Genomic DNA, 23704 nt, shown 5'->3' on the forward strand with positions numbered 1-23704 from the left:
GATCATCATGATTTAGTGACTGCAAAGAAAATGTATTCAACTACTGGAAAGTTTGTCTGCTTGAACTCAAGAGATAAGCCTGATTGCATTCATCTTTTCGCAGGCAGTCATGTTATTTTGTTAAATCTATTTGTACGTTTGATGGTATAATGTCGTTTTGATGAATGTATTTATGTTTCGAGAAGGCAAAAACATTTTTGAAAACGCATTTACTGTTTTGCAAAAGGCCACAGAATTCTGTGTCTTGTGGACTCTGTTTTGAAAATTGACAACATTGTTCCAAAAATAATGCTTGTACCCAATTGTGAAAAACTGTAATACCACTAACTTAATATAGCATTTTGTACTACACTGCAATAGACTGTCTTATAAGACATTTTACCATAGCGTACTATAGCACATACTTTAGTTTACCGTAGTATACCATGGTGCGTACAAGGTAGGTCTACTAATAAATGTCTGACATTATTGACACCCTTGATAAAGATGAGCAATAATGACTGTATAAAATACATAATTCAATACTGAGCTATATTGTATGCTGAAAAATATTAGGAAATTATATTATTTTATAGTAATACAAGTGCTAACATGATTACGGATAATCCTGAATAAATCCTGAATAATGATACAGCGGGTCAAAATCATACCCCCAAGACATTCTATCCTCCCCTGTTATTGGTAATGGTGAGAGGTTAGCATGTCTTGGGAGTATGATCGTTGTCCCTGATTGTTGTCCCTCTGTAACTTTCTCACTCATCATTATTCACAATTTATTCAGGATTATCCGTCATCATGGTTACATCCACATTCATGTAGAAGTGTTTGAAACATATTATGTACAGTACTTATTTACAATGAAAGTGACTCCAAAATGATTTATTTTTCCCTCTACCTTTTTGAGAGAAAAAATATTACTTGTTAAACAACATCTCTTTCTCTGAGCTGTTGTATTAGTGCACTCTATCAATACTCTTACACAAATGCTTGTGTAGCTTTGGTTGAAAAGCATATTTTGAAAATCTGAGATGACAGTGTTGTTAACAAAAGGCTAAGCTTGTGTTTTGAATATATTTATTTCATTTCATTTGCGATTTTCATGAATAGGAAACGTTGCGTTATGGTAATGAGCTTGAGGCTATGCTTATGCTCCCGGGTATGGGATTGCTCGACGCTAGAGGTTAAACATCTCCAATCCAAAATTAAATCTAGAATCGGCTTCCTATTTCGCAACAAAGCATCCTTCACCCATGCTGCCAAACATACCCTCGTAAAACTGACCATCCTACCAATCCTCAACTTTGGCGATGTCATTTACAAAATAGCCTCCAACACTCTACTCAACAAATTGGAATCAGTCTATCACAGTGTCATCCGTTTTGTCACTAAAGCTCCATACACTACCCACCACTGCGACCTGTACGCTCTCGTTGGCTGGCCCTCGCTACATACTCGTCGCCAAACCCACTGGCTCCAGGTAATCTACAAGTCTTTGCTAGGTAATGCCACGCCTTATCTCAGCTCACTGGTCACCATAAAAGCACCCACCCGTAGCACGTGCTCCAGCAGGTATATCTCACTGGTCACCCCCAAAGCAAATGCCTCCTTTGGCCGCCTTCCAGTTCTCTGCTGCCAATGACTGGAATGAACTGCAAAAATCACTGAAGCTGGAGACTCATATTTCCCTCACTAGCTTTAAGCACCAGCTGTCAGAGCAGCTCACAGATCAGGGAACCTGTACATAGCTCATCTGTAAATAGCCCATCCAACTACCTCATCCCCATACTGTATTTATTTACTTATCTTGCTCCTTTGCACCCCAGTATCTCTACTTGCACATTCATCCCCTGCACATTCTACCATTCCAGTGTTTAATTGCTATATTGTAACTACTTCGTCACCATGGCCTATTTATTGCCTTACCTCCCCTATCCTACCTCATTTGCACATGCTGTATATAGACTTTTCTACTGTATTATTGATTGTATGTTTGTTTATTCCAAGTATAACTCTGTGTTATTGTATGTGTCGAACTGCTTTGCTTTATCTTGGCCAGGTCGCAGTTGCAAATCAGAACTTGTTCTCAACTAGCCTACCTGGTTAAATAAAGGTGAAATAAAAAATGAATAAAAGAGCCACCTGCCAGGTGAGAAATACTGTAGAGTATTTAATATGTCAACTAAGCCTGGAAGTAGTATCCAGCAGAAGTCAAAGCTTTGTACGTCATTTATCATGTAGTAACTGCTTGTCAACTTTGGGTTTAAAATAAACGGTTTCGAATCACTTTTACATATTACCAAAACACTTTGGATCAATAATGTGATAACTAGGGACTGTACGTTATTTACAGTGCCTTCAGAAAGTAATCAGACCCCTTTACTTTTTCCACATTTTTGTTACGTTACAGCCTTATTTAAAATTTATTGAAGATTTGTTTCCCTCATCAATCTACACACAATACCACATACTGACAAAGCAAAAATAGATTTGTAGAACTGTTTGTTCATAAAATGAAATATCAGATTTACATAAGTATTCAGACCCTTGGCACACCTGTTTTGGGGAGTTTCTCCCATTATTCTCTGCAGATCCTCTCAAGCTCTGTCAGGTTGGATGGAGAGCGTTGCTGCAGAGCTATTTTCAGGTCTCTCCAGAGATGTTCCATCGGGTTCAAGTCCGGGCTCTGGCTGGGCCACTCAAGAACATTCAGAGACTTGTCCCGAAGCCACTCCTTCTTGGCTGTGTGCTTAGGGTCGTTGTCCTGTTGGAAGGTGAACCCTCACCCCAGTCTGAGGTCCTGAGCACTCTGGAGCAGGTTTTCATCAAGGATCTCGCTGTACTTTGCTCCGTTCATCTTTGTCACCTCCCTGACCAAGGCCCTTCTCCCCCAATTTGCTCAGTTTGGCCGGGAGGCCAGCTCTAGGAAGTTTTGGTGGTTCCAAACTTCTTCCATTTAAGAATGATGTAGGCCACTGTGTTCTTCGGGACCTTCAATGCTGCAGAAATGTTTTGATACCCTTCCCCAGATCTGTGCCTCGACACAATCCTGTCTCTGAGCTCTACGGACAATTCCTTCAACATCATAGCTTGGTTTTTGCTCTGACATGCACTGTCAACTGTGGGACCTTATACAGACAGGTGTGTGCCTTTCCAAATCATGTCCAATCAGTTGAATTTACCACAGTTGGACTCCAATCAAGTTGTAGAAACATCTCAAGGATGATCAATGGATACAGGATGCACCTGAGCTAAATTTCTAGTCTCATAGCAAAGGGTCTGAATACTTATGTAAGTAAGGTATCATTTTAAAATGTTCAATACATTTGCAAAAAATTCTAAAAACCTGTTTTTTTTATTTAATCCATTTTAGAATAAGGCTGTAACTTAACAACATTTGGAAAAAGTGAAGGGCTCTGAATACTTTCCGAAGGCACTGTGTAATGTGTGATACCTGGAGAAAATCAGACCTCTCTGAAATAAAAATGGATAGCCCTCCCTTCAGTAAAATATATTTTTTACCTGATACTCCCTGAACGCTTGAAATAAACAAGTCACCCTCCCCTATACCCAAAATAAGAATTAAAACAAAGTGGATAACAGAGAACATGCTTAACGTTTACCCTCACTCCTAGGACAGACCAGATCCTTAGATATGCAGTTTTAGAAACGGTTCTTCGTTTTGTAAGCACCACAGACAATGATAGTGGAGAAAAGATATAAAGGCACTGCATGAATCTATAATCTAATTTGCGCTCCGAGAAAATATAATTTAATCTGTCAAATAGGTAGGCCTACCTCTTATTTCTTGAATAGGAAGAAATAGCCTCCAACACAAAAATAAACATATCCAGGTGTTAGAATGGCCAAGTCAAAGTCCAGACCTGAATCCAATCGAGAATCTGTGGAAAGAACTGAAAACTGCTGTTCACAAATGCTCTCCATCCAACCTCACTGAGCTCGAGCTGTTTTGCAAGGAGGAATGGGAAAAAATGTCAGTCTCTCGATGTGCAAAACTGATAGAGACATACCCCAAGCGACTTACAGCTGTAATCGCAGCAAAAGGTGGCGCTACAAAGTATTAACTTAAGGGGGCTGAATAATTTTGCACGCCCAATTTTTCAGTTTTTGATTTGTTAAAAAAGTTTGAAATATCCAATAAATGTCGTTCCACTTCATGATTGTGTCCCACTTGTTGTTGATTCTTCACAAAAAAAGACAGTTTTATATCTTTATGTTTGAAGCCTGAAATGTGGCAAAAGGTCGCAAAGTTCAAGGGGGCCGAATACTTTCGCAAGGCACTGTACAAGGGGCGGAGATGCCTTGTTAGAATTTGAGATCTATCTTACCAACGGGACATGAAAAACTGTAATATCTTTTGTTTCACTGAGTCGGGGCTGAACAACGACACAGATAATATACATTTGGCTGGGCGTGGCTACTTTGATGAATCTCAAATATAAAATATATTTTGATTGTTTGACACTTTTTTGGTTACTACATGATTCCATATGTGTTATTTCATAGTTTTGATGTCTTCACTATTATTCTACAATGTAGAAAATAGTCCAAATAAAGTAAAACCCTTGAATGAGTAGGTGTGTCCAAACTTTTGACTGGTACTGTATTTACTAGGCGGTGTCAGAGGAAGAATTGTCAAAGACTCCACTCACGTGTCATAGACTGTTCTCTCTGCTACCGCACAGCAAGCGGTACCGGAGCGCCAAGTCTACGTCCAAAAGGCTCCTTAACAGCTTCTACCCCCAAGCCATAAGACTACTGAGCATTTTACAATTTACATTGACACCTCCCTTTTTGTTTTTACACTGCTGCTACTTGCTATATTTATCTATGCATAGTCACTTTAGCCCAACCTACATGTACAAATTATCTTGACTAACCTGTACCCCCGCACATTGACTCGGTACCGGTAGCCCCTGTATACAGCCTCGTTATTTTATTGTGTTACTTTTTCTTTTCTTTTTTACTTTAGTTTATTTTTTAAAATATTTTCTTAACTCTATTTCTTGAACTGTGCTAGCATGCTCTTTCATATATCCTAGGCCTACAGACTATAGTATAGGCTACGGATCATTTCATTGAGACCACACTAGGCACACTTGATGTTACATGACCCTCCTCCATTTTCCTCCAGGTAACAATTATGTACATTTTGACCGCTCCATTAACAATAACAACTACTAGAGCTGTTTCATTTACAATCACTGTTGGAGAAAGAAAAAACATCTAAATACGATCTCTCAGGAGTCGATACTAGAGTGCTGCGGATTTCCGGACAGATTACTCCTCCTTGTGACAAAAAGCTTCCAGCAGAGGCCGGCGCTCTGTTACAAGTTCGACACCTGTCAGATGGTGATGTGAATTGTTACTTTGATGCAAGCATTGATACGTTGTGTCAAATCAGTAGTGCTTTGAAAACTGCATCAGCGTGTCGGAGCTCTGGTATCAATCATCCCATCACTAGTGAATACTATAGTTAATAAATATATTAATACTACAGTATTTATACCATAGACAGTAATTATACAATAGTATTATTTTTTGTGCGAGAGTATCTCCAAATACCTTGATCAACATAGATGCTTAGATCATGGGTTCAATTACCTCTAGGGCCATCCATATGAAACCTGTATGCATGACTGTAAGGAGCTTTGGATAAAAGCAACTGCTAAATTACAAATATTTGAAAAAAACATGTGAAAGGTTTGACTGGTTTAACCATGTATTAACGAAACCATAACCCTATCCAAATCAGGCATGGGCAATCCCTGCGAGATCAGGGATCGAATGTACTTGTCCTCTTGCTCAGTTGTGCACCGGAGCCTCCCACTCCTCTTTCTATTCTAGTTAGAGCCAGTTTGCGCAGTTCGGTGAAAGGAGTAGTACACAACGTTGTACGAGATCTTCACTTTCTTCACAATTTCTCGCATGGAATAGTCTTCCTTTCTCAGAACAAGAATAGACTGACGAGTTTCAGAAGAAAATTCTTTGTTTCTGGCCATTTTGAGGTGGTAATCGAACCCACAAATGCTGATGCTCCAGATACTCAACTAGTCTAAAGAAGGCCAGTTTTATTTCTTCTTTAAATCAGCAGAACATTTTTCAGCTGTGCAAACATAATTGCAAAAGGGTTTTCTAATGATCAATTAGCCTTTAAAAATGATAAAATTGGATTAGCTAACAACGTGCCATTGGAACACAGGAATGATGGTTGCTGATAATGTGCCTCTGTACGCCCATGTAGATATTCCATTAAAAATCTGCCGTTTCCAGCGACAGTCATTTACAACATTAACAATGTCTACACTGTATTTCTGATCAATTTGACGTTATTTTAATGGACAAAAAATTGCTTTTCTTTCCAAATCAAGGTCATTTCTAAGTGACCCCAAACTTTTGAAAGGTAGTGTATATTTCTTTCCTTGTACTTCCATCTCCAGTCAGCAACAACTATCCATCATGTTGTTCATCTGCAATTTCACTGAATTCTGCAAAGCAAAGGTGACCAGCGCAGGGACAGAAGGACAGAGCAGCATTGACTCATTCTTAACCACCATAGGAGTCCATGTGCACAGCCAGGGCCCCCCCAGGCAGAAGGCCATAACAGAGGCTATACTGCAAGACCTATTAATTACCTGCAACCTGCCTATGTCCTTAGTGGACAACCCTCACTTTAGGCATTTCATGTCAGTGGTAGACGACAAATATAGACCAGCAAGTAGGGCCACATTGACCAGGCGCCTGCATGACTTAACACCGAACACAAAGGCGACAATAAAAGTGCCCTAGAGAAAACAGAATCAGTGTCTGTCACTGTAGATACAGTGGCAAGAAAAAGCATGTACAAATATTTTTGCATCTTCAAATAATATTTTAGCAGGAATCTCCTTGCGAATGATTTTGCAGAAGATTGTATCTGAAAAGTATCTTCAAATAATATTTTAGCAGGAATCTAAAATCTCAAGGTCACAACAATAGACAAACACAGTCTGCAATCAATTATACGTTTTGATGTCTTTATTGAACACACCGTATAAATATTCACAGTGCAGGGTGGGAAAAGTATGTGAACCCTTGGATTTAATAAATGGTTGACCCTCCTTTGGCAGCAATAACCTCCCAATGTTTTCTGTAGTTGCGGATCAGACAGTTTTGGTGTGAACTGCTCTCTTGAGGTCATGCCACAGCATCTAAATCGGGTTGAGGTCAGGACTCTGACTGGGCCACTCCAGAAGGCGTATTTTCTTCTGTTGAAGCCATTCTGTTGTTGATATACTTCTCTGTTTTGGGTCATTGTCCTGTTGCATCACCCAACTTCTGCTGAACTTCAATTGGTGGACAGACAGCCTAACATTCTCCTGCAAAATGTCTTGATAAACTTGGGAATTCATTTTTCCGTCGATGATAGAAAGCTATCTAGACCCTGAGGCAGCAAAGCAGCACCAAACCATGATGCTCACTCCACCTTACTTTACAGTTGGGATGAGGTTTTGATGTTGGTGTCCTGTGCCTTTTTTTCTCCACACAGTGTTGTGTGTTCCTTCCAAACAACTCAACTGTAGTTTCATCTGTCCATAGAATATTTTGCCAGTAGCGCTGTGGAACATCCAGGTGCACTTTTGCAGACTTCAGACGTGTAGCAATGTTTTTTTGGACATCAGCGGCTTCTTCCGTGGTGTCCTCCCATGAACACCATTCATGTTTAGTGTTTTACTTATCGTAGACTAGTCAACAGAGATGTTAGCATGCTCCAGAGAGTTCTGTAAGTCTTTAGCTGACACTCTAGGATTCTTCTTAACCTCATTGAGCATTCTGCGCTGTGCTCTTGCAGTCATCTTTGCAGGGCCGCCACTCCTAGGGAGAGTAGCAACAGTGCTGAACTTTCTCCATTTCTATAATTTTTTTTCTTACTGTGGACTGATGCACATCAAGGCTTTTAGAGATACTTTTGTAATCCTTTCCAGCTTTATTCAAGTCAACAGTTCTTAATCTTAGGTCTTCTGAGATTTCTGTTGTTCGAGGCATGGTTCACATCAGGCAATGTTTCTTGTGAATAGCACATTTTTTATAGGGCAAGGCAGCTATAACCAACATCTCCAATCTCGTCTCATTGATTGGACTCCAGGTAGCTGACTCCTGACTCCAATTAGCTTTTGGAGAAGTCATTAGCCTAGGGCAGGGCTGCGCAACCCTCTTCCTGGAGATCTACTGTCCTGTAGGTTTTCAGTCCAACTTAATTTAGGGTATCTGATTCAGATAGTTAAGGTCTTGTTGAGCAGCTAATTAGTAGAATCAGGTGTGTTAAATTAGGGTTGGACTGAAAATGCCAGGCCCGTAGATCTCCAGGAAAAGGGTTGGGCAGCCCTGGCCTAGGGGTTCACATACTTTTCCCAACTTAAATTATTTATTCAATATATTCAAGAAAAATACAATAATTTGTGTGTTATTAGTTTAAGCACACTATGTTTGTCTATTGTTGTGACTGATGAATATCAGATCAAAATTGATGTCCAATTTATGCAGAAATCCAGGTAATTCCAAAGGGTTCACATACTTTTTCTTGCCACTGTAAATGGACTGACAGGGCCATGAGGGGCTTCATGGGAGTAACGGCTCATTACATGGTCCATGGAAGAGAAAAAACTTCCAGACTGGAGTCAGTTCTGTTGAGCTGTTATACTGGGGAAAGAATCAGTGATGCATGTGAAGTAATCTGTGATAATGTTGGCATAATACATACATTTGATTATATCATATGTGATAACGTTGCAAATTTGAAAAAGGCCTTCACAGTTTGTTTCCCCAAAGCAAGCAATGACCATGATGATGATGATGATGTGGATTAACCCAGCCTATGGGAAGAAATAGGTGAAGACTACAATGCTGGTGTAGAAGCTATCCAAACCAACTGCAGGAAACAGTGCTTACAGTGCTTTGCCCATTCATTACAACTGTGATTTAGAGATGGACTAAAGGAAACAAAAATCAAACTGTGTGATGGCTAAGGTAACTAAACTTTGCAGCTTACTACATACTACCTGTGGTCTGAAAGAAGCATGTGAAGCTGAGTTCGGAGCCAATCGTAGTATCCCTGCTGTTGTGTCTACCAGATGGAATTCCATCCTCCAGCTTGTTAAAGCAGTCACCAATCTGAATCAACAAAGCCTCAATACTCTACTTGAGGCCCAAGGACACAAGGAGCTCTGCTTATCACCAAGGGTATGGAGACAGCTATTGGATCTAGTGGACATTTTGGACCCTTTTTGTCCAGGCCACCGACTTTACTCGGGGGGAGAAAGTGGTGACTCAGTGCTGCCCTTCCTTGTGTACTGTCACTCAACTATCATCTGCAAAGTATACTGAGCACAAGTCGTCACCTAGTCAGTCTAGTAAAAGCACTGCAGTAGTCACTCAAACGCCGATTCCAGGGGGTGTTTGTGAATGTCAGAATGGTACACTTGGATGAACAGGCATCAAAACTTCCATTTGGTGACAAATGTACACTACCGTTCAAAAGTTAGAAATTACCTTGTTTTTGAAAGAAAAGCACATTTTTTGTCCATTAAAATAACATAAAATTGATCAGAAATACAATGTGGACATTGTTAATGTTGTAGCTGGAAACGGCTGATTTTTAATGGAATATCTACATAGGTGTACAGAGGCCCATTATCAGCAACCATCACCATCACTTTGAGAAACAGACGCCTCACAAGTCCTCAACTGGCAGCTTCATTAAATAGTACCTAGTGCCTAGAAGACCAGCATCCCGGAGTCGCCCCTTCACTGTTGACGTTGAGACTGGTGTTTTGCGGGTACTCTTTAATGAAGTTGCCATTTGAGGACTTATGAGGCGTCTGTTTCTCAAACTAGACACTGTAATGTACTTGTCCTCTTGCTCAGTTGTGCACCGGGGCCTCTCACTCCTCTTTCTATTCTGGTTAGAGCCAGTTTGCTCTGTTCTGTGAAGGGAGGAGTACTCAGCATTGTATGAGATTGCAAATGGGTTTTCTAATGATCAATTAGCCTTTTAAAATTATAAACTTGGTTTAGCTAACATAACATGCCTTTGGAACACAGGAGTGATGGTTACTGATAATGGGCCTCTGTACACCTATGTAGATATTCCATAAAAAATAGTCATTTACAACATTAACAATGTCTACACTGTATTTCTGATCAATTTGATGTTATTTTAATGTACAAAACATTTGCTGTTCTTTCAAAAACAAGGACATTTCTAAGTGACCCCAAACTTTTGAACGGTAGTGTATACATAATGGCTGCACTGTTGGACTCATCTTTTGCCTGTTCTGGCTTAATCATGATGTCTGCATACCACATGAAGATAAAGCTGAATTGAAGGAGAGTCTGATTGGTAGGTACAATGCATTGCAAAATGCAACGTTTTCTATGTCACTTGCATTCAAATAATAATGTTTTTTTCATGTATAATGTGTACTGTTATATTCTTGATCATATACATATATTTTTTTACATTTTCAGTCCTTGTTTTGGCTGAGGCACGGAAAGTCACCGTTACGGAGAGCAGCAGTGGAGAAGAAGAACAACAACCTGCCAAAACCTCCAGAATATTCTCTGGCTACCGCAACAAGATCAGCAAGAAGAAAGGAGACATAAAGTCATCTGTCAGAGCAGAGATTTTTAGTTACACTGAAGTATCTTCTGATGAAAATGAAGTTGAGCGCTTGGATTTTTGGAGAATACATGCAAAAGACTGTTCAAGCCTCAACCAGGTAGCAATGACCGTGTTGGCTGTACCTGCCACCAATGCCCCAGTGGAGAGAGTGTTCAGTCATGGAGGCCTCATCATGCGCCCTCATCGTGCCAGGCTCAGTGCAAGAATGCTGACAAACTTGATATTTCTGAAATGTAACCTGTCGGCAACAGAAATGTTCTCTGTCTTAGGGCACAGCATGTAATTTGCTACTTGTTACAGGAAATTGTATTTCTGTTAAGTGTCCAGGTCAGTAAGTATATTTTAGGGATATAGGTCATTACTTTTGATATGTAGGACATTTTAGTAGTGTAGTTATTGAACAGTTGTCAGTCATTTTGGTTTACATTCATGCTTGTCATTTAACTTCCCTCACCTACAGATGACGTGAAATATACACGTCTGCTACAAAATACCATGCACTTTAAAATGTTATGTCTGCTTTTTTTTCATATCCGGTACAATTACTTTTATTAATGTAAACTGTCTACATTTTAAAATGACATTTATTTTGATTTAAATAGTGCCTGATGTGCTTTATTTCATTCAAGTGTGAACCAATGAAAAAGGGAGACTCTTCAAATAATTTACAAGGTTTATAGACCTAACCCACAGCAGGAAGAAAGCCATTGCCAAAAGACTTGACTTAGACTTGGTCCTAAAAGACTTGAGACTTGAGTTGTGAACATCTCTGGCCTCTAGGCACACCCCTGTTCAAAAGTTTAAAAAAATGTCTTGGCACTCCTGTGTCCCTTTTCTATCTCTCTCCTATCCCTCAACCTCTTTCAATGAAACATAAGTCAACGACAGCACAACAACAACTGCTTTTCAGAAGGGGGGTGGGGGCGGCAGCGATTGTTTATGCCCAAGACCACTGCCTGCCAACAAGAGGGATGCCCTAATGTTCGGCACCCTTTGGACATATTTTATTTGTGCTGATATCAGTCTTCCAGGAGCAAGCGTCTCTACCCTCCACCCCCCTCCCATCTACCTATCATCACCCCATCCCCATTCCATCTATCCCCCCCTCCCACACACCCCCAACCCAACCTCTTTGTCTCTCTAGCAAATGATGTAGAGGTATACTTTCTAATAAAAACCTATCCCTTCTCCTTCCCTTCTTCCTCCTCTGTGTCATCTTTGCCCTCCATCAGGACAGGAGTCTCTCCCTCAGGCACCCTGACAAGGCGATAGCCAAGTACACTTTTAAAGCCCATGGTTGACACTTCTGCAGAGTTATATAACTCCGTTATTTCTCCCATGGCCAAACCTTTCACATATTGTTATTGATTGAGCCAATCCATATGACTGGCCCAATACAATTACAGAGGGTAGGACACAAACTATACATTCAATGCCACACGCACATGCACGCACACACACACACACACCCACACTGTTTTTGATAGCCAAATGCCCTGGTGCTAGCCTCCCAATAAGGAAGTGTCTCACCAAAACAAACAATGGACCACTGACCAGCACTTCCAGATTCATGATTCAATCATTCTCATGTCACAACAACACAGTGCAAGCCTTCCCCCCAAGGCTGCCTCTGCTCTCTCTCACCAGTCAGCATTTCCTTTAATGGCATGTCGTTACCGTAGCGGTTCTCCTAAGCTTTTAGAGTATGGAGGCCGTAAAACGGTGATAAGGTAAATGGTCGGTGTGTTTTTTGAGATGGTGTGCTCTTTGTGGGAGAGACTGAGCCCCGTGGTACTGTTTTTATTCCACTGTTCACTGAGCGTCACTGAATAATGGGTCTAAATGCCCACAAAGAAAGACATAAAAAAAATAAAAAAACTGACTCTGCTAACTTAGCATGCTCATTAGGGAGAAAATTGCTGCCAGCTGGGGTTCCCATCCTGAGTTTATTTGCCCCCACTCAAATTCTCAGGCACAGAGAAAGAGAGAGAACAAGAGGGGGAGGGGAGGAGGGGCAGACTGCACATGGGAAATGAGTACACCCTGGCACATTTCCAGGAATGCCACTACAGGCGTGACAACAAAATATACAGTTTATTTACAGTAGCCATACAAATTGGATATATTGTATATTGCATACTGGGGCAGCAGGGTAGCCTAGAGGTTAGAGCGGTGGACTAGTAACCGGAAGGTTGCAAGTTCAAACCTCTGAGCTGACAAGGTACAAATCTGTTGTTCTGCCCCTGAACAGGCAGTTAACCCACTGGGCCATCATTGAAAATAAGAATTTGTTCTTAACTGACTTGCCTAGTTAAATAAAGGTAAAATAAAATTCTGGATATCAAGTGCCATAATTCAGGAGTAATACTTCTAATAAACCTGTTTCAGTGCTGGTCAGATAACATGTATTGTGAAAATTTATTCAAATTGACCATTTATGACAAAAAGTTAGATTTTTGGTTCCAACCGCTGTGTCTTTGAGAGACGCAGAGTAGGTGAACGGATGATCCCCGCATGTGTAATTCCCACTGTGAAGCATGGAGGAGGAGGTGTGATGGTTTGGGGGTGCTTTTCTGGTAACACTGTCAGTGATTTATTTAGAGTTCAAGGCACACTTAACCAGCATGGCTACCACAACATCCTGCAGCGATACGCCATCCCATCTGGTTCGCGCTTAGTGGAACTATCATTTGTTTTTCCATATGACAATAACCCAACACACCTCCAGGCTGTGTAAGGGCTATTTGACCAAGAAGTAGAGTGATGGAGTGCGGCATCAGGTAACTTGGCCTCCACAATCACCCAACCTCAACCCAATTGAGATTGCTTGGGATGAGTTGGACTGCAGAGTGAAGGAAAAGCAGCCAACAAGTGGTCATTATATGTACGAACTCCTTCAAGACTATTGGAAAAGCATCCCAGGAGAAGCTGGTTGAGAGAATGAGTGTGCAAAGCTGTCATCAAGGCAAAGGGTGGCTACTTTGAACAATCTCAAATATAAAATATATTTTGATTTGTTTGACACTTTTTTGGTTACTACATGATTCCATATGTGTTATTTCATAGTTTTGATGTCTTCATTATTATTCTACAATGTAGAAAATAGTAAAAATGAAGAAAAACTCTTGAATGAGTAGGTGTGTCCAAACCTTTGATTGGTCTGTATATCCCAAATATATAGCTTGTATGCATTTTCTCAATTTCAGGTGCTTCCACTATGTTGTTGTGAGAAAAGTGCAGCAAGTTTGCAATCCAAAAACTGTGGCCTACTACAGTACATCAAACAGGATGCTAAAAATATCAACATAAATCTACTTTGAGTCTGCCGAGACCTAGAGAAAGGAGATATATTTAGAATCCTCCTGACCCTTTATGGGAGGAACAAGCCTATGACTAACCATTACAAGCCACAGTAGTAGGTACCCTGTCACTGGATGACTCAATCATTGGAAAGTAAAATGAGCCCAAAACACATTATACACAAAGGTTTACTTAGAGGATGTTTCTCGAGGAAATATTATCAAGAGAAAAGTTTGGCAGAGGACAAAGATAGTTAGAAAAGCGTGAGTGGTGTGATATCTTCTTTTTTTTGGGGGGGGGGGTTCTTAAAACTGCATTGTTGGTTAAGGGATTGTAAGTACGCATTTCACTGTAAGGTCTACTACACCTGTCGTATTCGGTGCATGTGACAAATAAAATTGGATTTTGTCTTTTATTTCTCTTCATTTCCTTTCTATGTGTGCCTCCCTCTATTTATTCCCCCTGTTCCCTCCAGTCTGTCACAACCTCATTGTTTGCCTCTGAGGGAACACAACAAATCAGATACCCTTCTCACAAATAAGATACCCTTCTCACTCCATTTCCCTGAACTATGGCATTGCCTCAGAAAGAGAGAGAGTGGGAAAGATAGAGAGAGAGAGGGGAGGAGGGGGGTGGAGAGAAGGGGTGTGGAGAGAGAGGTGGGGGAAAGACAGGTGAGACAGGTAAAAGAGAGAGAGAAAGAAAGATGGCGGGATGGAGAAAAGGAGGGGGGGTGACCGAGGGAGAAAGGGATAGAGGGATTTGATAAGAAAAATATATTTGCCAGGCCTGAATATTTGGGATAATAAAATCAAGTGATGTGGTGATATGGGGACAGCAGCCAATTCCAAAAAGCTCCAGTGGATTCCTGGGGAAAGCCTTAAAACTGGCACATACCTTTCTGGTTCTGTGCGAATGAATGAATCCGTCTGTCCTCCGATCAGCCAACTTCTATGCCTGAGCAGATCAGGCATACATAATAACGCACTCAATCCAAATCCCAGGAGTCTCCTTCGATTTTGACTGCTCTGATGCATCTGTTTGGGGCCATTTCCCTTGAAGCTCTTTTTTTGGAAAGTCTTTTATCTACTTCCCTAACGGTAACAGTATGTCAATGTTAGCTAGACTCAAGTGCAGCTCAGGACACATAGGCACTGACACACACACACTACTCTTCTGGCTCCTAGCTCACCTCAAAGAGTAGCTGGATCAGGCTGACATACTGTAGCTGGATCAGGCTGACATACTGTAGCTGGATAAGGATAACATACAGTAGCTGAATCAGGCTAACATACAGTAGCTGAATCAGGCTGACATACTGTAGCTGGATCAGGCTGACATACTGTAGCTGGATCAGGCTGACATACTGTAGCTGGATCAGGCTAACATACTGAAGCTAAATCAGGCTGGCATACTGGAGCTGGATCAGGCTGACATACAGTAGCTGAATCAGACTGACATACTGTAGCTGAATAAGCCTAACATACTGTAACTGAATCAGGCTAACATACTGAAGCTAAATCAGGCTGGCATACTATAGCTGGATCAGGCTGACATACTGTAGCTGGATCAGGCTGACATACTGTAGCTGGATCAGGCTGACATACTGTAGCTGGATAAGGCTAACATACTGTAGTTGGAACAGGCTGACATACTGTAGCTGGATCAGGCTGACATACTGTAGCTGGATCAGGCTGACATACTGTAGCTAAATCAGGCTGACATACTGTAGCTGGATCAGGCTGACATACTGTAACTGAATCAGGCTGACATACTGTAGCTTGATCAGGCTGACATACTGTAGCTGGATCAGGCTGACATACTGTTGCTGGATCAAGCTGACATACTGTAACTGAATCAGGCTGACATACTGTAGCTGGATCAGGCTGACATACTGTTGCTGGATCAGGCTGACATACTGTAGCTGGATCAGGCTGACATACTGTAGTTGGATCAGGCTGACATACTGTAGCTGGATCAGGCTGACATACTGTAGCTGGATCAGGCTGACATACTGTAGCTGGATCAGGCTAACATACTGAAGCTGGATCAGACTGACATACTGGAGCTGGATCAGGCTGACATACTGTAGCTGGATCAGGCTGACATTCTTCCCCAGCTGTCAGCTGTGATCTTTTCACCCATTTTGAGGATTGAAGGGGAAAATATTCTACTGGAGAGCTGCATTCACTGAGTTGATTGACATCCACTGAGGTTCGCTGACATTGAACTCATCTCCAACAGTTTGAGGTGTCAGCATGCTCACTTTGAAACTATCACTCTGATAACCATGTTAGGGCTAGCAACATGATAGGAATGGCTCTGAGTATGTCTTTGTAGTGTTGTATGTTGATATTAATTATTTTTTAAAGCCAAATATCAGGTTCAATACTGATCAAATCACAGGAGAATAAGTATTGGCAGGGGAAGAATGGACAAAGCTAACTATGGACCAATCACCCTCATGAAGGCTGATTATAAGATCTTTACAAAGGGTTTACAAATACTATATATAAGGGATTACCCACATGATCTGTGGAATCATGTTGTATTACACTAAGGCCCCTTCTATTGAAGTAGAAGACAATGTTACCTGGGTCAGACTGAACATAGATTATCCTAAATGTATCCCAACATGTTTGGCATGACAAGGAGTGGTAAGAAAAGGAATGTTAGCACTAACAGACTGGATTTCTCCAGACTATCAGGTTATAGATTGTGTCCTAAATGTTTACACAGTGTCTTTGTTCACAATCTCCTGCCAGTGCACACACACTTCTTCTGAAAACTTGAAGCATCAACCTGTGAGGTGGGTTTACCTGGTAGGATTATATATATATATATATATTAAGTATCATACTGTATCACTCATGTTTAACCATTCTGTAATTTTCTGTGATCATGGGAGGAAAGAGCTAATGCGTAAATAGCCCAATGGAAATTCAATGCAAGGGTATGTGTACGAGTCAGAAAGAGTGAGGCCTACCTCTTTATGGCCTTATAGCAGATGATGACCATCAACAGGAGGAAGGCAACCGAGGCACAGCCCACTGTCCCCAACACCACGATCTCCTTCCACCACGGCTTCATGGGAGGCACTGTGGAGGGAGCCACTGCAGAAAAAGGCAGAAGGGAGGAAGAAAAAGAGATGACCTTATTCAAGTTTAAGTTCATTTTCGTTCAAGTTCCATTTCACATCAAACACATGGAGGAGATAGTAGGACCCAGTGAGTCACATAACCAGTTTACAACCAACTGATCTCTGTTACAACCAGGTAAAGCTGGCATTTTTATGAGGAGATAAAGACATCATGGGGAAAGCCGTCCTATTTCGGTTGTTATCTGGTCAGTTAACAAGATCACAAACACATAAAGTTGCATTATATGATGAAAACAAAGATAGATGAGATAAAACAGTAGACAAAAATATGAAACAGCCAGATAGTCTAACAATAATAATAATAATAAAATCACCTGATGGCTTGCATGGCTCAATAGTAAAGACATGGCGCCCCACTCCAGATCATCCATCATGAATTACCCCGAGAGAGAAATTCTATAGGATCATTACACCACTAACTCAGCCAGCAACCTCTTAGCGCTATTGCGGGTCCTGGACATTGCCTGTGCCACTTCAAAGTTTGGATTAGTTTCTACTTTTTCAGTGTGGGGACATTATGAGCAGCAGTGTTTTATCGAGCATGGGTTTGAATGGAACCATAAAAGGCAGGATCATCCAGAAGGGGATGGCTCATTCACGGCTTAATCGCCCGGAAGCATCAGATGGGGGAGCAGCCTGTTCTGTGGGCCCACCAAGGGCCTTTCTGAATGGATGTATGGCGTGGTGTGCTAGCTGTGTTATTTTGTCTGTTCTCTGTGTGGCTTTGGGTCTCAAACTCAAGGTCTGGGGGCAACATCTGGCTTAAAACCAGGTGTCTTATGGCCCCGTACTGATATCTGAATCAATCTATCTACATACATACATACATACACACACACAAACACCTCCTGTTGTGCAGGAGCATACACACACACACACACACACACACACACACACACACACACACACACACACACACACACACACACACACACACACACACACACACACACACACACACACACACACACATAAATTCACACAAACAAACCATGTCTCAATTGTCTCAAGGCTTAAAAATCCTTCTTTGACCTGTCTCCTCCACTTCATCTAGACTGATTGAAATGGATTTAACAAGTGACATCAATAAGGGATCATAGCATTCAACTGGATTCACCTGTTCAGTCTGTGTCATGGAAAGAGCAGGTGTTGTTAACGTTCTGTATACAGTCTACAGTACAATCTATAGTATATGTTTCTTTCTTTTTTTAAATAATGTTTCCTTGCACTGTCCAACAATGAGTAAGGTGATACAAACGACAAGGCCAAAAATAACTTGAGTTGTCCTTGGGCCGTATTATAAATGTAGAATTTATTTGGGAGGGGGAATCTGAGATGGATAGCCAGATGATCCCCTACCCCCCTCCCCATTTGTGGTTAATTGTTTCCGGGAACACTCAAGCCTGGTTCTCCGGCTGATAAGCACTTCTCCGGATGGATAAGTAATGCATCTCTGTCTCCTCTGTGACAGCCGATAAGATTCCTCGGATAAACCGTCAAAAGGGAAATGGAGGGAACACCTTAATCGAGTCTGTGACGAGGCCTACCTGTTGTTCACTTGCGTCACACCACTCCAACTCCTGGCAGAGGCTTTTCAAAACTCTGTGGCTGATTTACTGTGGGATGTGTGTGTGTCTGCTCGCTCCATGTTGATTCCAGATCATTGCAACATTACATCATCTCCTGAGCATAAGACCCTGCACATCCCTGCAGGTCATCTTCAACAGAAGGTTTGAATGTTCCCATATTAGGAATGGTTTAAATAGCCAAAAATAAACAAAACTTTGCAACGGTAATAATTTTCAGACTAATATTATTATTGGGGGAGAGGGCAGTGCTTTTCAGTGTTTTCCCAAACTGCTACAACAGTGTAGCTCCATCAAGGGCATCAAATCTGTGATGCATTGAATGACGGGCTGATCTTCAAATAATAATGAGTAGTTATTTATCACGCAAGGTGATGTGTAAATCAGTCAGTGGACAGTCGCCGACTGCAATGCAGTCGATGTTAAACAAGCCCATAGACAGACCAAGGATGGATGCACAATGCTTCCATAACTTTCATTGAACCACCTATTGCACAATACTCAGGACGACACGATCTCTCTTAAGGCACCTGCATGATTCCCATCTGAAACAGTTCGGAACAGTTTGTGCATATAATATATATTATGACGACATTTTGTTCGTTTTTGCAAAGGTTTTTTCGGCAGTTTGTGCACACCAATTTTTCTTGAGGCAAGCCAAAGTTCGGAAGCCGAATTTTACGCCCCTTCGTCGGTTATTGGTCAGATTTTTCGATTAAGTGTTTGTTGTCATTCAATGATAGTTTTTATGCAAATTTTTTCACTTGCGAAATACTGCACCAAACATCTTAGTTAGATGTAAAACTGTGCAACTAAAATCTCCTCGGCAAAAACATCAACATTAATGACAGATTTCTTGAGTTATCTTAGATTAATTCGGAATATTTTGAGGAAGTGTATACTGGCTATGGCGTCTCAAGATGGACAAACAGTGCTACTGCCGCTTTTAAGGGAGTATGTGAGCACACTCATTCGGTTCGCCTAGCTGAGTTCGGCCTTTAGTGTAACAACGCATCCCCCCATTCCATCTGTATGAAGGAAATCACCAGATGGCTCTGATCCCAGGTGACTAAAACACACACATACCCAAACACAAGTACCACAAACACTCAAAAACACACACACAGGCCCACGTACACGCACACACCACACATACACTTACATGAGCATGCAAACACATACACACAATCATAGGCAACTGCACTCATAAGGTGCAGACACACTTATTAGGTAAGAAACCCCAAATTTGCACGACCCAAAGATAGGGAATGAATGGCCGGTATTTATTTCCAGCATTAGGCAGAGAGAGAGAGAAAGAGAGAGAGAGGGGGAGAGAGAGACAGACAGATACATAGAGAGGGGCAGTGGGGATGCCAAAAGGGAGAGTGCATGGGCTCGCTGAGCTCCCTGCCACCACATCCCCAGTCCCTTAGACAAGCAGGGATGTCACTGTCCATCTCATCCCTAGTGCTGACCAATAAAAACAACACCAATCCTCAATCACACACAAGCGTGCACAAACAGACTAACACGATCACACACACGGCACATGCACATTAAAACAAGCACACACATGCACACACGACCACACAATCACACACACACACAAGGACCCATAAAAAAATACTGTTTGATCCTTCCACAGCAACATTCTTCTGATGTTTGATTCTTACACTTATTTGGAGAGACTTGTGCATATTTTATGGCTGGGGTGAGGACGGACCCAGAGCGAGGACTGACGTGAATAATCTCTGGTTAACAAGGGTGTGAGGCCGAGGGCCCCTAAGGCTCCTGCTGCAGCCTCAGTCTGCTACAAACGACACGCAGCCTGTCCTCGGAAGACTCCTCAACCTCAACTGCCCCAACCAACGCAGTTTAGCTGCCGCCAAAGCAATATGTCTGCCTCCACAGTGCCCTGCAGGCCTCCGGGCTAAAGAACCCGATAATTGGACTGTCATACGTTTCCTGGGAGGGAAGTAACAAAAGGAGAGATACCAAGGGAGGAAGGGAAGAAAGTAGGGAAGAGAGGCACCCACTGTCACGGCTTCTTCAACGTCATTGTAATACATTGGTTAAACAGCTAGGATTACTGTCCCTGCTGTGCATTCAAACTATTTCATGTGTGTCAACATGAGTGTCTACGTACGAGTTGTACAGGGGGAAAAAAACACATGCAAACGCCATGCTCTACCAACTGAGCTACAGAGAACCACCCGAGTACCACCTTTGGACGAAACCAAAGACCATCAGCTTACTGGGTAACGACTGGTGAATCATTGGCATTTCAAAATGTTGCACTTACAATTACATCACTCACTATCTGACGCCGTTTCCTTTCCCTTCCCTATAGTGACTAACATAAAATGAGAGAGAAACGTTTCATTTCATAGCTAGAGATGAGAAAACAATAAATAGTACATTATTTCTTTGTTGAGCACAAAAAAAAAACTTGCTCTCTTGATTGCACTGTCATTTGCTTTTGTTTGGATAAGTCACTCAGTCCCTCTGTATAGGGACCAAGCTGGGGTCTGGCATGGCAATGCGATTCATCTATAGTTTTGCAAGGAATACAAAGGCCTCAGTCAGCGAGTAATAGGGATAAAGCTGTAATAGTCAAGGACCAGGATGTAGGACCTGTACTGTTGCAATATGATCTGTCTCATTTAACTATAACGTCACATGGGGTCAGAAGTGGGAACTGAACTATAGCCTCCACTTGACTCACATCGCTCTGCCTAAATCCATACAACTGTAACGTAACAAATAGCTGTGTAATAGGCTGTAAAAGGCTAGTTATGCAGTACTTATACATTTGTTGATGCTTTACTTGGAAAACAACATTAGCAGTGGTAAGAAGGGTTGCAAAGGGTCGGAAACCTTCCGGTAAATTTCCGGAATTGTTACAGACATTTTCGATGGGAAGTTAAGCCCGGGAATTTAGGGATTTTTGCTTAAATTCATCAAAAAAGTTAGCTTATAACAGTGAACCTTTTTTGTGGGATACACATAATGCAATTCTAGGTCTTGTGACATATTTTGGTTAAACTATCCCCAATTCAATGGAATTGCAACCCTCTGCATACACAGTGCACTCTTTCCATAACATGTACAGTTGATCCTCAAGATCTTGCACCCTAATGAGATCCTATTGAGCCCACACTACTACACTGTCTGAGCCAAGGACTACATGCTTGAATATATTTTATATGACATACATGATTTTTTTGTTAACTAGTTAATAGTAGCCTACAGTAAAGTGTGTTTAAATAATGTCTAAATTGTTAACAATTTCTGCTAGTTAGTTTTTGCTACCATGTGCGTTTTAGCTTGCTTGAATCTGCTACCTGAGGAGTGTTAATTCACCTGTCTCCATACAGGGTTCAGCTTTTATTTTCTTAGTCAACCTTGTGTTATTTTCCTTTGTTCTTGAGTTCAGTTCTATCTGTTTGTATAGTTGTGAGGTATTGTTTGTTTTTGTCTACCTGCCTGTGACCACGATTCCTGCCTTCTGCGAAGGTTTAATAAACATCTGCCACGCTCTGTGCGTGAATCTACACCTTTTTGTCCCTGGGTATTCATTACACTTTCATTTTAAAACATGTATCTTACAAAGGAGTTTTTTAATCTAACTACTTATCTGTACATGGAATTGTATTTGTGGTTTTGTACACATTTTCTTCTAATCTTTACAGGAAAATGCCTCGGCCCTATCTGATGTGTGGAGACATTTCAATGCAGCTAATGTGAAGAATGCAACAAAGATGCAGAATCATCTGGCCAAGTGCATAAAGTTCCCTCAGCGCTCACAACAAGCAACCTCTGACAAAAGTCCCTCTACTTCTATTCGAGGTGAAAATCATGAATCAGACACCTTATCGATAGCAACAGCTCATGGTCCTCCTGGAATCAGAGTTTTTTTTTACTCAATGGAGGAACGTAGTCAGAGAAATGCTGATGAATGTCTTGCTCAAGTTGCGTATGCAACTGGTTCACCTCTGGTGCTCACAGGCAATGTGTATTGGAAGAGATTTCTGAATGTTCTTCGCCCAGCAAACATCCCTCCAACAAGACATGCTTTATCTAGTAATTTGCTGGATGCAGAGTTCAACAGAGTTCAAGTGAAGGTCAAGCAAATCATAGAGAAAGCAGACTGTATTGCAATCATCTCTGATGGGTGGTCGAATGTTCGTGGGAAAGGAATAATTAACTACATCATCTCCACCCCTCAACCAGTATTCCACAAGAGCACAGACACAGACACACCGGGCTCTACATTGCAGATGAGCTGAAGGCATTCATCAATGACCTTGGACCACAGATGGTATTTGCACTGGGTGACAGACAATGCTGTGAACATGAAGGCTGCTTGGTCTAAAGTGGAGGAGTCCTACCCTCACATCACACCCATTGGCTGTGTTGCTCATGCATTGAATCTGCTCCTCAAGGACATCATTGGCGCTGAAAACAATGGATACACTCTACAAGAGAGCCAAGGAAATGGTTATGTATGTGAAGGGTCATCAAGTTATAGCAACAATCTACCTCACCAAGCAAAGTGAGAAGAATAAGAACACCACATTGAAGCTGCCCAGCAACACCCGTTGGGGTGGGTTGTCATCATGTTTGACAGTCTCCTGGAGGGGAAGGAGTCTCTCCAAGAAATGGCCATATCACAGTCTGCCGATATGGACAACCCCATCAAGAGGATCCTCATGGATGATGTATTTTGGGAGAGTGGTATGCAGCCTAAAACTCCTGAAACCTATAGCAGTAGCCATTGCATGGACTGAGGGAGACAATGCCATCCTGTCTGATGTTCAGAAGAAATCTGTACTGCCCTGCCCACTTCACTGTTGCTCCAAGCAGAGGAAACTGCAGTTCTGAAATGCACCAAAAAGCGTGAAGACTTCTACCTGAAGCCCATACATGCAGTAGTGTACATGTTGGACCCAAAGTATGCTGGCAAGAGCATCCTGTCTG

The 23704-nt window shown here is 41.6% G+C and overlaps 1 protein-coding gene across 1 annotated transcript in view; it reads right to left on the bottom strand.

Annotated features, from left to right (window-relative positions):
- Positions 1-23704, bottom strand: part of prima1 (proline rich membrane anchor 1) — a 61369-nt gene that overhangs the window by 15241 nt on the left and 22424 nt on the right. Inside the window, exon 3 of the mRNA XM_021612212.2 lies at positions 16965-17091. Coding sequence (XP_021467887.1) covers positions 16965-17091 — 127 coding nt within the window. The remainder of the gene's footprint in view (positions 1-16964; positions 17092-23704) is intronic.

Source organism: Oncorhynchus mykiss, chromosome 8 (assembly GCF_013265735.2).
Source record: "Oncorhynchus mykiss isolate Arlee chromosome 8, USDA_OmykA_1.1, whole genome shotgun sequence".
Lineage (NCBI taxonomy): Eukaryota > Metazoa > Chordata > Actinopteri > Salmoniformes > Salmonidae > Oncorhynchus > Oncorhynchus mykiss.